This window comes from Barbus barbus (assembly GCF_936440315.1).
Source record: "Barbus barbus genome assembly, chromosome: 39".
In the NCBI taxonomy this organism is placed as follows: domain Eukaryota; kingdom Metazoa; phylum Chordata; class Actinopteri; order Cypriniformes; family Cyprinidae; genus Barbus; species Barbus barbus.
The window spans coordinates 26,055,617-26,072,628 of NC_136717.1; the positions used below are offsets into that span (position 1 = coordinate 26,055,617).

A 17,012-nucleotide genomic window follows, 5' to 3' on the forward strand; every position below is an offset into this window, starting at 1 on the left:
AGGCTGAAACAAATCCAATTATGCATATGCACATATAATATTTTATATGCAAAAGCATTCGATTCAAACAAGCAGTCTCTGCACTCGAGAAACCAATGCGCACTGGTCTTCCCCGAAGATGTATGGAGTAGAAAAGCGGAATAATCATTAGAATAGAGCCATATAGAATATAACAGAACAGATCAGAGTCATTTAGAATACAATAGAGCAACACAGAATCATTAGGAAAGAACAGAGCCGTTATAATAGAAGGGACTCATTGTTATAGAGCAGACTAAAATAAAACTCTATAGAGTGGGAAATGTTGTTTTTAAGGTATATAAAGTTCACAGTAAGAGCCAGGGGAAATTATAGGATTTTTCCAGCGTAATCTATAGTGTCTGGGTTAGTGTAGGAATTTCAGTGGCATTTGTGGCTCACCGGGAGTGCAGAATCACACTTGGAAGTGTGCAATGGACTTCCTTTACGTTGTAGAGTGATGCTCTTGGCGCAAGGAGGCGGCAGATTGCGCAGCATGTGTCTCTCGGAAGACTGTGCGTAACTGCGCTCCAGTGGGGATGTGGAGGTGTTTCACGAGAGCTTCTCTCTCTGTCTCGACTCTCTGAAATGTTTCAGGTGTTTGATATGTGCCAACAACAGTGGAAATTAGCAACCTACATTTGGGAGCTTAGTGTGGTTTGGCTAAAATGAAAGAAATGTGGATTGATGTAGGATAGCCCACACTGAAAGACAGAGTGCTATATTTATATCAAGAGCATATACGTCTCCAGATACATAACATGTTCATTTGAAAACCAGTTAATTTGAATGGGAAACAAATGTTTTAGAGTATAATATCAGCAAATATTACAATAATTACTCTCTATTGGCCCAAATTTCCATGCCTGTTCATCCTGACAAAAAAACCCTGCTGAAAATCAATATGCCATAACTCTCCTTGATTACTCTCTGTCCCACTCCATTCCACAAAGCTGAACTGTAAAAATCAGCTCTATTGTCCACAAATAGGCACATTTCCTCTCACTGCGAAATGTCTTTGGTAGTCTATGCAAATGTGAGAGAAGACGGCCTTGATTTGTATTTTTTTAGCGAGGCAGAAATGAAAGACCACACTGAGCTCCAAATGATTGTGATGTAATTTCCTCCCTGTCAAGATGTCCGTGTGTTTGATGAGTTTGCTTTGTTGCTTGCATATATTGTGCTTGATTCATGTTTGATTTTCTCTTTGGGCAGCTACTCATACAATGTTTTCTTTTCTTTAGATGCATCTGAAGATGTGAGAGTTTTGGAGTTTGATTTGGAAAGGCACTTGTTTGACATTTTTGCCTCTCCTTATATCACCTGTTACCAGTCACATGACATGTAAGCCAGACGTTTTTGCCCCATGAGAAATTCCTGTGGCCACACTCTAAATGGTCAAAGGACACAACTTCAGCTTTGAAATGGGCATGGATGTTACCGTCCATCTGCTGCCCCATTAGCCCTCAATCCCACCACCTGAAATTTTTGGACCTACATTTCCTCACATTGTCCCCAACGTCCCTGTGGATATGGATCTTGTACGCATAAGTCGGACTCAATACCAGCTCCTCCTCTTTCTCTGTTACTGGTTGCCAGTCTCCCTCCAGCGGGTGGAGACGCCACCTGTTGAGTACGCCCACTCTATCCGTCTGGATGGTGACATCATCCTGGGTGGCCTGTTTCCGGTTCATTCCCGGGGCGAGCGTGGGGTTCCCTGCGGGGAGTTAAAGAAGGAGAAGGGTATTCACAGACTGGAGGCAATGTTGTTTGCCATCGACCTCATCAACAAAGACCCAGAGCTGCTGCCCAACGTAACGCTGGGGGCCCGTATCCTGGACACCTGCTCGCGGGACACCTACGCCCTGGAGCAGTCGCTTACCTTTGTACAAGCTCTCATTGAGCGTGACGGTTCGGATGTACGCTGTGCCAATGGAGACCAGCCCATATTTGCCAAGCCAGATAAAATTGTTGGAGTCATTGGTGCAGCTGCAAGCTCTGTCTCCATCATGGTTGCCAACATCTTGAGGCTTTTTAAGGTAAGAAGGCTCAACTTGTCTTTCTTGGGAGTGGGGTTCATAATCTAGTGGACAATAGTCAGGGCTGGGTGTAGAAGGGTGCGACCTGATTCCTAAAATCAAGACCAGTCCATAACTGCCAAGGACGTAACCTTCTGAGATGTGAGAGTGGGGAGTAGTAACTGTTGGTCAATTGAGACCCGCCCATATTTGCCAAGATTGACAAAATTGCTGGGGTCTTCATGGCAAATGTATCTCCATCATGTTTGCCAACATCATGAGGCTGTTTGAGGTAAGCAGGGTTATATAAGAGGTCTAACTTTGCCCTTCTGGGGACTGGAAATGGAGTAAAGTCTGCAGTTTTTGTCAATGGTGTTACAGTGTAAAACAGTAATAACAGCATTTAGCAACTTGTTTTCTGCAGCGTTATGTTCTTTTCTCAGCCTTGATGATATGTAACATGTAATATGTAAGTTATAACAAAGCAAGTTGCCACAGGAGATTTCTCTTAGCCCAACTTTTTGCTTTTTCAGTTGCGTAAATTGTGTGTTTACATTCCATCTCCATTATCACGAAACCTGCAACACACAACAAAAACTGCTCCGATCACGGTCATCAACATTCATAAATACTGCGAATTATGACATCGCTGTCGTCTGCTTCTGAGTTCCTGCTGCCAGTGCAAAGTGCAAAAGCAACCAGGAAAATGGCCCGATGGAGTAATTGGTTCTCTAGGAACCACCACGATGACTGAATTCTGGAACTATGTGGTGCGAAAGCCCGTAGTATGGTGCTGTAAGGAGCATCCCATAACAGTACATTCACACGGGGTGTCACACGACGCTTGATGGAGGGCATGTTTGGAGCTTGGTGCTGACTCAACCGTCATAGTGACAACAGCCAATCACATTAGTTTTCTGGTGCTGCATGAACGTGATTGGCTGCTGTCTGCGCTAGGGTATTTGCATAAGGTGATCTGATTGTCTGACGCCAGGTTTGACACTTGTGCCATGAGCAATGGACACAACGCGACGGACCCACAATTCATTTTGGCAACGCTTGACGTTACTCCATTCAAAGTAAACGAGAGGCGTTGACGTCCTATGTGAATGTACCGCTAGTGGTCTAAGCTAGCCCTTCTGGGGCCTGTAAGCGGGGTGTAGTCTGTAACTGTTGTGAATGATGGTTATAGTACAGTGTAGGTGTGAATAGTTTAGGCTGGAAAGGGTGTAGATCAAAACCTACAATCAAGACCAGCCCATATTTGCCAAGTTTCACATAATTGTTGGGTCATAGTGGTAGTGTAGTGTAGTAGTTAATCTTGATTAGGAGCCAAAAGATGGCAGGTAAAAATGGCAAAATAAGTAATTCATGGCTATTGTATCCATGAACAAAGCAGTTAACCCTAGGTAGCCTGGGGATATTGTCCTCTTGTGCAAAGCAAGTCTCTTTGGATAAGTTTCTGCTAGCTTACTTTCTACGTCTGTTCCAGTTGCTCTTTGAAGTAGACAACCACGGGTGACCTCACATAACTCAAACTACCGTTGTTTGAAATATGTTGTGACAGAGTGTGTGTGCATGTTGGCCTGGAAGAATCTCAAGGCAGGATGATTTCGTAGAATGATGCCACCCAAACTCTATTAGAGTCTAAATGTACGTCTCCCAACTCAGCAGGAAGATCACTGTTTCTGGGCAAATACGACAGTGAAATGAACTCCGGCATTTTGCTATGCTTGTCAGTGGAAATTAAGTGAACCAGGGGGCTCTTTTTCTGCCATTGTTTAAGGATGTAAACAGCTAAAGTGCAGCAGTGGCAACCTGTTAGAATCTAGCCTTTGCTAGAAGAATATCACCTCCAGGAGATTCTAGGAATCCTATAGGAATGGCTTGCATACAGTATGTCCCATAAGAAGTTATATCTATATCTGTAGACTGAAGTGGCCTCGTGACAACAATAGATTTTTACTCGTTCATGTTTAATACGCGTTCTAAATAACACATTTGGCCGACTGCTCATTGTAGTTGTTATAGGAATAACTCACAGCCGCCCTGTGCCAATTAACCACACAATGTTAATTAAACTCTCTGCTGTTTATACCACACTCATTAGCTGACTGTGATTTGACTGATCGATGTAGACCCGTTGTGCCGAACGACCCATCCACAGTAAATGACGCATGTCCCATACTGCAAGCACAGATCTTTTTCTGTAACACCATGTCAGCTGTCAGACATTGATATCAGGAAGCAATCACGCTAAACACGATTAGAAGAGACATTGTCTTGGGTGTTGAGCAAGTAAATGTGCATGTGGCTGTGTATGTGCTTGGTCTCAACAGGAATGCCACTTAAAGGCCTATGAAATGCTATAATGCTATGGTATTAGATACAAAAAGAGCACTAGAGTGAACGCTGTTGAATGTGAAATGGCTGGTTGCTATAGTTTTCTTATACATCAACAGTCCTTCATTATTATTTATGAGAATCTGTGGCTTTATCCCTTTGGTGGTTTTCAAATGTTCAGAAGCATTGGCTGCAAATGTATTTGCTTGCAAGACTAGAGAGTTTCTAGAGTTATGGACTGTGGCTCATTTGAAACTAGATGCAGTCTGACACTTGGCATCGCAAACGGCATTCATTTCCTACTGTGAGTGTGTCAAAAGATCAGACCAATTATCTAAGGACCAATGCTCTATATTTGAAACGGTTCAAATGAAAATGGATTTTTTTAGCACGTTAAATTACAGATAAAAATGACCTTTTGCATATTTGTCTATTGTTGCAGATTGAAATGCTGTGTTTTTTTCTTTAGCAAGTCGATTTAGATAAAAAAAAGTTTTGCTAAGTTACTTTCCATCCCTATACTCCAGAATTATGTGGTGAAAACTGACTTGTGTTGAAATGGGGCTTTCATGACACTTTAAAAGGCACGTTTAACACATGTTGCTCTTGATAAGCTTGCCTGCAGTATGTCATTCATTTAGCCACTGAAAACCTTTGTATGTATGTATGTGAATGGCAGTATATGAGATGTTCTCGTCTACAGAGAGTGCCTGCATCACCGTGAACAGGGACTCATGCCAACGCATAGTGATACTGAATGGGACAGATGGAGTTCCGGCAGAACTCCTGTTTAGGTAATAGCTACAGCATTAGCATGCCTAGCGAGAGGAGGGCCACAGGCTGTTAGTCCCCTGATTTCCATTCCTCTGACGGTCCCAGCGCACTGCAGGTGCAATTCAGATGCAATTCATTGGAGAGGTGATTTATCAGGGCAACCCTGCAGGTGGGGTCTTACCACATGAGATTTCTGGGGGCTATAAAGTGCCTCCATTTGGTGTTTGGCAGAGTGAAAGAGGAAGGGCTCATACTCGCACACACATAATGCCGTTGTGTATTATATTGACTGTAAAATGTAGTAAGCTCTACTGCCTGGCTGCCTTCGAAGGCAGCAACCTCACACAGGCGTCTGGCACACAAATAGCACTACTTTCTAGGATGCTAAACTAATAATGTGGTAACAAGCAAAATGGCTTATGCGTTAAATGCACAACACACGAAAATTGAGTAAAATTGTCAATTTGCAATGCATTTTGGGATTGCTTTATCAGCAAGTACTTGTAAAGCTGCTTTTTAAATTTGCAAAAAGAAGGTACATGAGAAGACTTACAATGCCTTTAAAATAACTAGGTTCACTATGTTTTGGAACAGATCCCAACACTTCCATCAGTGCTGGTGGGACGGTGAGTTTGGTTGCTAATTAAGGTGCTTGTTATGGCTTCGATGAACCTCAGGTGTGAGACAGTGTTTCGCTGCAGCCTGTTCTTATTTATTTAACAATTATTAGCAATATTACATTCATTGCCAAACAATCGGCATGCATATTCATGAAGTCGGGCCCCAACACTCTGCATTCATTGTGCATTCAGATTGAACTCTTTCAAGATAGACTAAAATAATAATGATTTTGTTCTGACTGTAGCAATCATTTATTTGTAATACAAAAGCTGCTGAGAATAGGATTTGTGTTGTAACTGGAGTTTCCATGTAAGTTCATGTAAACATTGAGGGAATTTAAATTTTATGAACTTATTTAATGTGCAACACGGCTGCTTTTTTGTGTGTTTTGAGAGAAAGAGGAAAAACTTTATTGTTGGTTTATTGATTTACTTGTTAATCCTTAAAAGTTTTTCCACATCCTAACATTATTGTTCAGATTTTTGCAAATAGCACACTACTAGGACTCTATTATGACAGATGGATGACTTTTATGGCAGCTTTTAGCGAGACTCATTTCAGCGTTTTATCTTAGGTGTGAGTGAAAGGGGTCTGGATGGTTTTTGACGGCGATGTGCAAAATATGGCTGGATCAATAAAGCGTCGGTCATAATTGTGTGGAAACACACCAACCTTTGTGTTTCTGAAAACGTGATTCAATTACAAGCTACAGGCATTGAGATTACTTGTTTATCCAGTAGCAACATGTCGCCCTGTCCATTCAGCCACAGCGGCTTTTACTTGAGGTTTTGCCCAGATGTAAGAGAACAAAGGTAAAATCACGCCAGAGTCATGCTGAGAGCTAAATTGGCGAGTGTAAATGTTTTTTATAAATTCGCTCTGCATCTCAGTTTGAAGTTAAAGAGAAAGACTAATGCGTTGCATTTCAACGAGAACAGCCTGTGAATTATGAATCGATTTTGTGCTTCATTACTCTAGAAAGACAACAATTCGATTAAAATGTAATTAAACAACAGATGCACATTATGTTGGGTTGAGTCAGCGAGACCGTTATCGTTAGTCTCTGTGTGTTTATGCAAAGGTCAGAACCAACTGCGCTCTTCCGTGGCTTATTTAGACCCCGAAATGTGCCACAGCATTAATCACTCACCTGGCACTGCACTGTAATGGATTGTGTAATGAAGTTGGCATTTTCAAAAAGGTTTTTTCTTCTCTTATTGAACCAGTGCTCTTAAGTTAATTTCAGCAGATGGGTTTTCTTGCAAGCTGAAAATCATTGGCATCGACGCATGAGGCCAATAAACATTTGCACCTTCCTAAATCTATTAAATTGCATCTTCTTGGCTCAAACCATCTGTGCACAGCTGAATGCATGTTTTACGCTATATATAATGCTTGAAATTAAATGCGAAAATGTATTCATAAGCACATGGTAATAACTATTTTTGAATAATCCAGTGAACTTCAAAAATGAAATTTACTTTGTAGCATTATTTTCTCTCTTCAAAACTATACACTCTTAAATATAAAGGCTTCTTATTGGCATCTATGGTTCCATGAAGAACCTTTAACATCCATGGAACCTCTTCATTCCATAAAAGGTTCTTTGTAGTTTTTGTTTTTCATTATAAGAAACGTTTGTGGAATGGAGAGGTTCCATGGATGTTAAAGGTTCTTCATGGAACCATAAACGCAAATAAAGAAGCATTATGTTTAAAAGGTTCTTTATACTGGAAAATAGCTTTTTTTATTGTCAAATTGTTCTTTGCACTAAGAACAAAATTTTTTATTTTAAGAACTGTTCACTGAAACGTGGTTCTTCTATGGCCTCACCTTTTTGAAACTTAATTTTTAAGAGTGTAATAGCTGATATTTCTATTGTTGTGCAGCATTTAATGCCATACTGCCTCGGTCTTATGGATAAACGTACTTGTGGGCCCTCAGGGACTTCATTCTCAGACGCAGCCTGCAGCACACGGGTTCAGGTTGAAGAGCGTCGGTTCTCAGATGCTGTGTTTGGGTGGAAACCTCGTGAGGATGAGAGCGAGGACGAGTGGGCGAGAGGCCACGGGTGCCACTTAACGATTCCGTCCGTTGATTTCCTCCATGACGAGAATTAAGAGTATGATAATGGACTTGAGCACAAAACCGACAGCGAGCTGGAGAGATCTCATTAGACACAACCACACACACAATAACGGGGTATAACACAGGTTTATTCAGCTAAAGTTCAGGCCTAGTCTTTAAATTTCCTTCCCTAGTAAAGGTCAGAACAATAAAAGGTCCAGAAACAACAGTTGCAAGAGTATGTTGTTTTTGGCTATGGAACTGAATAAAAAAAAGTGCATTTCAGGACAGCTCAATATATATTTATTCAATCTGGAAGCTATAATACTTGCAGATGCAGATTTAACTGTAAAAAAGTCATTTGTACTGAAATTTTGTTTTTTTAAAACATTTTAAAAAATAAAATAAATATAAAATACTGTCAATCTAGGGTTTAGCGATTTAAAAACTATGGATTACCATATAATTTATTGTGAAAAACAGAAATAGAACATTCCCAGAAGTCCATGCATGACATATATGATTATATTTTATATAGTATACTATACATTCTTCAAAAAAAACTTTTTTTGCTAATTTTTGTAAATGAGATGATATATTTTTACATTTCTTCGTATGTATTTTTTATATGTTTGAATGATTTATTGTACTTATAAAATAGGTTTTAAACATGAATGTATTTTGAAAATATTTATTTATTTTTACACATTTGAATGATTTATTTTACTTTGTAGGAGTTAAACATGAATGTACATGAAAAAACTTTATCGTTTTGTATAAAATGGAGTCAAGCAATTTGATTTAAAAAAGTATGCTTTTGGTCTGTTTGGTGGCCTCTTTCTTGGAGTGTCATGTGATTGGTCGATACCATATAATCCGATTTGTTCTAACTCTGTGATTGGTTGATTGCAAGTTTGGGTCTATTTTAAATTCATTTTCTCAATTTAACATGATATTTTTACAGTGAGAATCACAACATACTGTTCCAATTCAATACATATTTTGTAATAATTTTTACAACACAAATGTTCCCAAAGCAGTTTTTCCATTTCATAGCTTTTACAATCCTCCATGTCTTTCTCAGAGTGGACAAAATATTACTATTCCTTAAAAAAAACAGATATTGCAATATTGAGCAATAGATAAAAGAATAAAATGGATACACAAACACACACACGTTACTCAGTTGAAGAAAGTGCTCCTATATTAGTCGGCATTGTTTGTACTTGGATGTCCATTTGGAGCAGTGAATCTGGAGCACAACTAGCGTAGCGTAGCGTTGTAGCTGCCCACAGTAAAGCCCATTGGGACGAAGCAGATGAGTGTGAAATCTGGTGCCTGGCTGAAAATGACTCTGTGATGGAGAATGCAAGAAGCTTCTTCTTCGTGTCCTCAAGAGACTGCTGGTAAACAACACCTCTCCCATTGACAGAGTGGCGATTTGTAGACGGCGCAGGCTGGATCGCGCTCTCATTTCTGCTTTATGGGTCAGGTTAGACTTCACGGCGTGCGAGATTGAAATCCGTGCACATCTTTTAGCAAGCTTAGAACTTTTTCCCTGTAAATTTTTTTGCTGTTGTGGGATTTCGGGCGATTTTTCTATCGAGTCGTGTGGCCGAGCGGTTAAAGATTTGGGCTGGGGTGCGATCCTCATCCCAACTTGCTTTTTTCCTTATAAATTTTTGCTTGGATGACATAATTTTGCTGGCCAAAACCCTGAAAGGAGCATTTTAGCACTTCTGGTTTCTTCATCTTGAGGTAATGTTTTTTTTTAATGGAATACAGTCTGTGCTGAACACAAGCTCAATACATTCAATACATTGTCCAACAACCTAAAATACATCAGTAATACCTCCCTGTGTTTTTGAAGCTTTTACTTGTCTTGAAAAGGGTTGTCCTGGACATTAAACGTCATCATAATGAATAGGTAAACTCATATACTCAAGCTTTCGTGTTTATAATTGCACTCTTGGTAACTGTCCAAACTCAAGCTTTCAGTGAAAATGTTTTTTTTTTTTAAAAGACTGAAAGAATTGTTTAATGATGGTGACGCTGAAGTCATGCCATGTGTGATTCATTTGTAGCCTATTAGATTTTTACTTCTGTTGATTGTATTTTAGCCCTTAAACAGCAAAAATACTTTGTTTTATATTATATATTGTTTTACAGTTCAAGTATCTAAACAATCGTAAATCATACGTTTACTTTACAATCAAAATGATCTCGTTTTCTAAAAACCAAACAAACAACAACAAAAAAACCCATCAAAATTAAGTTATTAAATGATCAAAATGTGCCAGTTTATGCAAGGAACAAGGAAAAATATGTCAGTATGGTAAGAAAAATAAACTTAATTCCAAGGAAATTTACTTTTTATTTATTTTATTTTTTACTTCAATGGCAGATATTTGTTATTGTTTTAAGCATGAAGTCACTTAATTGTCATGTTTTTAAAAAACGCTTTACTTTAAGTAAATGTTTCTCGATTAGGGCTGGGCGATATGGCCAAAAAAATTCACAATAATTTTTTTCATATCAGTCGATATTGATAATTATCACGATAAATGTCAAATCTTTATTTCTTTCAAGTTTAAAGCCAGAATTTTGTAACAAAAATATTTAAATAGAAAAATTAATTTCTTAGTTTTTGCATGTTCTAATGAGTTGATATTGCTTCAAATCAAGAAACAGGTTTGGGTTGCCTGATAATATTATTAATAATAATAATAATAATATCACTTTTTTTTTGTCTCTTAGAAATGCACATTTGATAGTAGCTTGAGTTAGGATGCAGAGGTAAATTTTTAAAATCAGTAACATCTGTAAAAATTGTACCAACCTCAGGTTTATATGGTTAAATTTATTCTGACCAAGTCTTTTTCATTTTTTATTAATTAAGCATATGATCTCCCATTGCAGCATACATTTAAATCATGATAAACACAAGCAAATCCACACATATAGCACCTCAATACCATGGTAAAAATATAACTAGGCCTATATGGTTTTTAGGTAGCCTATTTGTATGAAAAACAGTAACAGTAGTCTAAAAACATTCTGCATAAATGCACACATGCTATAGCTTAATCACAAATACATACACTATAATTATACACCATTACTCCTGTAATAAAATTGAATGAATATCCCACATTTCTGCCACAATACCACAATACTACAGTAAATCCATGGTAAATGATGGCGATGTGTAGATTGAAAAGCCTTCTGACTGTCTCGTTGCACACAGTGTTTGGCTATAAACTAGTTTAAATCACAGAGTCATTTGTGTTCATCGCTGAATTCAAGCGCTTCACACTGGATCTCACAGCGCTGTTTCGTTCCGCTTTAGGCCCATATCGAACATTTATCGAACTCGTTATATCGTTTTATCGAGGAAAATTATATCGCGATAATTATCGTTATCGAATTATTGGCTAGCCCTAATCTCGATTTAAAGGGATCCCTGGGTATTAAGACTTGTATGGCTTAATATAACGTAAATTGTAGTAGAAAACCCATCAACGATTTATGTTATTTAGAAAAAATCACATCGTTTTATGCATATTTTGAACTATGGGGGGCGCCATTATTCTGATGATGTCAAATGGTTGCACTCGGTGAGCAACTTGCTATTTTTACCACAACACAACTCGGAAAATAAAATACTGATATGATGACCACAGCTACTGAAAGAGCTTACAGGTGCAACATGTTTTTTGTCTATATGGTTTTTATCATTTTTATTTCAGTTTTAGGTTTAGTTGTTTTAGTAGGTATGTCGCATGCAGCCTATTTCAGTTAACGTTTATTTTATTACAAGTGATGAAAGTGTTTAGGTTTAGTTAAGTTGACCTCATTTATGAAGATTATTATCATTATAATAATATAACGTGTTAGCATCATAAACCTTTGTCGGTCCCAGAGCTTATTTTTTGCAATAATCTAAAACCCAATGGAAAATCTTATCTGGCTTTCATCAAGGGAACCAAGTGATGCAAACTTCCAAAAATACGTCATCACTGCAGCACTATTTTTTTTAGTTTTAACCTCCTCTCCGCCTCACCTGAATGCTAATGTGTGTTTCCCGCTCATTCTCTTTCCTGCACCGTCTCTCTGTCAGCGTCATTCGGGCCGGTAGGTGACAGCGACAGGCGTTTATGTGACCTGACAGTCGTGCCGTCTCTCTCTCTGATCAGCATGGGAGGAGGTGTCAGTCACCGATGGCATGAACTCACACGGCCCTCCTTCGGCCCTCCACGGGAAAGCCTTGCACGCTTTATTAGGCCGGTGACATTATTGATAAAAGGCACCGAAAAAACCCCACACATTAGCATGGAGGAGCGAGTCGACCACCTCAGAGATGTGTGAATAGTTGATTTGCTGTTGTAGATTCAGTGCTGGAGTCCCTCGGGAGGCTTTTGGTGTCTAATTAAAGCATGAAATGTACACCGGAAGTGTCAGTGCGCATTACAGATCTATAGACGTCAATGACAACCCACTGGCTAAAGGTTCAACAGCTTTCTTTCTGTCACATGAGTGAGCTGAAGCCATCTCTTGATTTTACAGTTCAAGTGCAGGTCTGTTTGGTTATTTCATGAATGTGAGGTGTACATAGTGTTGCTTTCGTCAACGAAAATTATGACTAAATATCGTCGTCAACGAACCTGAAAACGAGACGAGACGAAACGTAAATGCTGGTCATGTGACGATGACGAGAACTAAATGTGCAATGCAATATTGTTGACGAATAAAAACGAGACTAAATGTGGTTTACAAAAGAAAAATTATGCTAAAATGTCTCTTCATTTTCGTTGACTAAAACGAGACGAAACTAAATGTTATAACGTTATTTCGTCTCGTTTAGTCGCGTTATTATTATTATTTTGCAGTATTTCTGTTTCCGGTGTCTCACCTCAGGTCACACTGTGCAGACGCAGGCGACATCACTTCCTCAAGCCCCACTCGCGGCATTATTTAGAAGACGACAACAAAGTTAAGTCTGACACAGAGAAAGGGACCGATGGCTGGCCAGCCGGGGTTCGTCTTTGGGAGATGTGTGTACTTCTAACATGTTTGGTTGGTAAAATAAATGATAAATCAGAGCGTCTTCCGTGTCTGGCATGGATGCATTCTTGAGTCTATAACTAACAATAATATAATAAGATAACCTTGTTTGAAATGGGTTTGGCTAAAAGACAATTTTGGTTTCGTCTATACTACTAGGTACTTATACTATATTGACTGGGTTAAATAGAATTGTGTTACTAAAAAGACACTAAAATACAATTTTCGTAGACTAAAACTAGACTAGACTAAAAAGAGTATGAACGTGACTAAAACTAATAGAAACTAAAATGACAGCTTCACACAAAGACTAGATTAAAACTAAAATTAAAACAGGCCGCCAAAAACAACACTAGGTGTACATCTTTTTTTTCTGAATTGTTTACGGTTCATTCTCAGGAAATGGTGCCATTTGTGTCACAATGGGTTTTACCTGATGATACTGAACTTAGCAGTGTTAGGCCTGCTTTAGTAATAGCCTGTTTATATACTGCTGTCATAATTGTGAATTCATATTTAAATGTTCAGTTTTCATTTTTAATTGTTTTTTTTTATTTGTTTTAAAAATCAACTTTATTTTTATTTCAATTTTAGTCATTTTAGAACAAACTTTCAGTTTGTGCCAAGACAAAATTTGTAATTTTTGTAAGTTATATTATTATTATTTTTTTTAGCTTTTACTTTATGTTTTCAGTTTAATTTTGTTTGGTTCATTTCACATTTATTTGTATAGCACTTTTCACAATATATATTGTTTTCTGTATCAGAATTTTGACGTGTGTTTGCCATTTTTATTATTATTATTATTTTTAAATATTTCTATTTAGCGTAAATTTTTTTATTTTAGGTTTAGTTTGAGTAATTTTAGTACTTAAACTTAATTTGTTTCAAGACAACATTTGTGACCCTGAAGCACAAAAGCAGTCTTAAGTCGCTGGAGTATATCTGTAGCAATAGCCAAAAATACATTGTTCGGGTCAAAATGATTGATTTTTCTTTTATACCAAAAATCATTAGGATATTAAGTAAAGATCATGTTCCATGAAGACATTTTGTACATTTCCTACTGTAAATAAATCAAAACTTAATTTTTGATTAGTAATATGCATTGCTAAGAACTTCATTTGAACAACTTTAAAGGCGATTTTCTCAATATTTAGATTTTTTTGCTCCCTCAGATTCCAGATTTTCAAATAGTTGTATCTCAGACAAATATTGTCCTATCCTAACAAACTTTTTCCAAAAAATTGACCATTATGACTGGGTTTGTGGTCCAGGGTCACATTTATATTATTTTTTTCATTTAAGTTTTTAGAGTTTGTTTTTTATCTAATATTACATTTTTTTTTAGCTTTATTTTAATTAACACAAACATTGTTTTTCTAGTTTTAAGTTCAATTAAATCAACACTGGTTGAACTTTTCTGGTCACACCTTTTCATGGTAAATGATCGAATTACCTTTAACTGTAAAAGTGTTAAAGATGTGATGGCTTTAATTTAAAACTGGAGTGTTGTGTCTTTTACCCCATGTGTGTCCACTGGCTGAACTTTTAACCAATAACTCCGAGCTACAGTACAGCGGGAAGAAAGGAAAGGTAGGAATATTTTATCTGCTTCTCCCTGTTCCCATGTAATTTTAATAGCTCTTCCTTTTGGAGTATCAGAGTGAATTATTCATGCGCAGGGACGAGATGAGAGTTTGTCACAGGAGAAGGAAGAAGTGTGCTTTATTTGCAGTTTGATGGAGGCACATAATCTCCATTCACCTGACCACTTGCGTCACCCCTTGACTTTAATTTCCACATTTCCCAAACCCACCGCAGCGGTGAAACCTTTCAGCTCCTCTTGAACACATGCACAATCCTGAAGTAACTAAAAAAAAAAATCATAAAGAGAGACTGAAAGAGTGTTGCGGGGCTGGAATGTATTTTTTTTGTGTGTGTTGTTGCCATATAAGGCATATAACGTCACTTAATTTTAATAATTTTTTCAGAAAACAAGACTTGTCTTTTTCTGTCATTTTGCATCTCAAATAAATGTATTTAGATTTCATGCATGACTAGATGCTTTCCTCAAAAACAAGGCAAAACTACTGTAGATGTTTTTTTTGTTTTTTTTTCCAGTGTATGAAGTAGGTTGTATATTCAAATGAACACAAACTACTTAATGCACTGAAAAAAAGAATACATACATTTTTGTTGGTCACAAAGATTTTTTATCTGAAGGCCAATGGAAAATTGCTATTTTTATTTTTTTTTTTGGTCGAGAGAACCAGGTGATGCAAATTTCATCCCCACTGCATCACTGTATAATTTGGGAATAAAAAGAAATTTAATTTTTAGGGCAGTAGCCGGATAGAGAGTGGTGTGGCTGTTTAATCAATACTCCTTTCCCATCAGACGGTAGAAGCCTCATATTTGGCCCTGTAATTAGGGCTCAGACGGCTGTGAAAGTCTCTTGTCTACTAGTTTTAATTAGAGTTTGCCTTCACACGTCTCAGGAGGTTGTTTGAGGTGCTGCTGGCAGCTAATGAGAGATGGAGGGTAGTTGTGGTGAAGGGGTGAAGCACACTGCCTTTGCGTATGTAATTAGCGGCATGTGAAAAAACATTAATATCATCTAGATTTTATGTTTATTAAGCTAAAAGAGCTAGTGGATGCGTGTTTGGGAATAGCTTTTGGGAGTAGCTAGCTAAAATTATAAATGCTGCTTTGTTTAGTAGTGTAGCTGTTTTCCAAGTACTGTAGCTTTCCAGTAATGGGTCTCTCTTTTTTTTCCTAACAAGTAAAGGTGTGAACATTGCTTTTTTGTATTGTATTTTTTTATTATTGTATTTTTCAAATTGTGCCGTTCAGTTAGTATAACTTAATATTCACGACGTGACTCGGAGTGACCGACTGAAAGGGAACGTCTCGGTTACGTATGTAACCCTCGTTCCCTGAAGGAGGGAACGGAGACGTCACGTCCCGTCGGCACAGTCGCTGTACCACCGCTGAGCTGCCGGGTCACCGGCTCGTCTCCTTAGCAAAAGCATGAATTAATGCGGTGCACCTGCTGCCTCTTATACTCACGCTGTGATCAGCGGCAGCTGGATGCAATGATCGCATGCCAATGTCCATTGGCTCGTTTAGTTACACTCGAAGTGGATTGGTCTCTCTGGCGAGATCCCCAATTTTGTCGGTCATCCGACGTGACGTCTCCGTTCCCTCCTTCAGGGAACGAGGGTTATATACATAACCGAGACGTTTTGTTTGCAACTTAGATTTTATTTACAATACGATTATTCTGACCATTAAATTACTTTATCTTCATCTGTATTTCACGTCTGCATTATGAAATTCAAAATTACACACCACATATGAGTCAATATTGTTTTTTTTATCGCTGCTGCAGCGAATATCGTAACTAATAGCGTATGCATGGAAATCTCCTTTTCGCTCCCAAAGAATTGCAATTTTCTCATCTCGAGTCTTGCTGTGAAGAACACAGTGATGCTTCATGATAAAATTCCCATTAACAAGAGATCTCTCCCTGTCATACATAATTAACTGCAGCCCATTTTTCACCAGTCGCCACTCGATTAGCAATTTGCTTAACCGAGAAATCAAGTGTCCATAAATCAAACCCGTGCCACAGTGAGAAGTAAACAGACACCTGTGATTGTTCTCAGCCTCTGCTGTTTGCTCTAGATGACTTTGTGTGTTTGTTAATTGACCTTATTAATTCGGTATGATGACCAGCAGCGTAATATACAATCCCATCAGAGCCGCTAATATGGTCAGTATACACGTTCACATGACAGGGTTTCACAAATGTACTTTCTTAACATTATTCATTTGAATTCTGAATATGCTTGGAGCAGAATATGTGGGAATGTCTTCTGTGAAAAATGGCCCAAGCACAGATTTCCTTTTGTCTTCAAAGATGTCGTCTCTTTAAGGATGTTGCAACTTCCTCTCAGCAGGAAGTGAGCTCAGACCAGAAATGCGCACGATAATTCGCTGTGGGTTGGATCTTCTTCAAGAGAATTTAGAGGAGCTTCCAAGAAAGGGAAGGTTAGAAATCCATGGCCATCTTTTAGAGTGGGAATTGTGAAGAAAGTGGCA

General features: G+C 38.2%; 1 protein-coding gene across 1 annotated transcript in view; it reads left to right on the forward strand.

Moving 5' to 3' along the window:
- Positions 1–1,550: 1,550 nt before the first annotated feature.
- The window catches only part of LOC306858384 (metabotropic glutamate receptor 8-like), a gene marked incomplete at both ends in the record, with an annotated part of 199,149 nt that continues 183,687 nt past the window's right edge, over positions 1,551–17,012 (forward strand). Inside the window, one exon of the mRNA XM_079398897.1 lies at positions 1,551–2,057. Within this exon, the coding sequence (XP_079255023.1) occupies positions 1,551–2,057 (507 nt within the window). The remainder of the gene's footprint in view (positions 2,058–17,012) is intronic.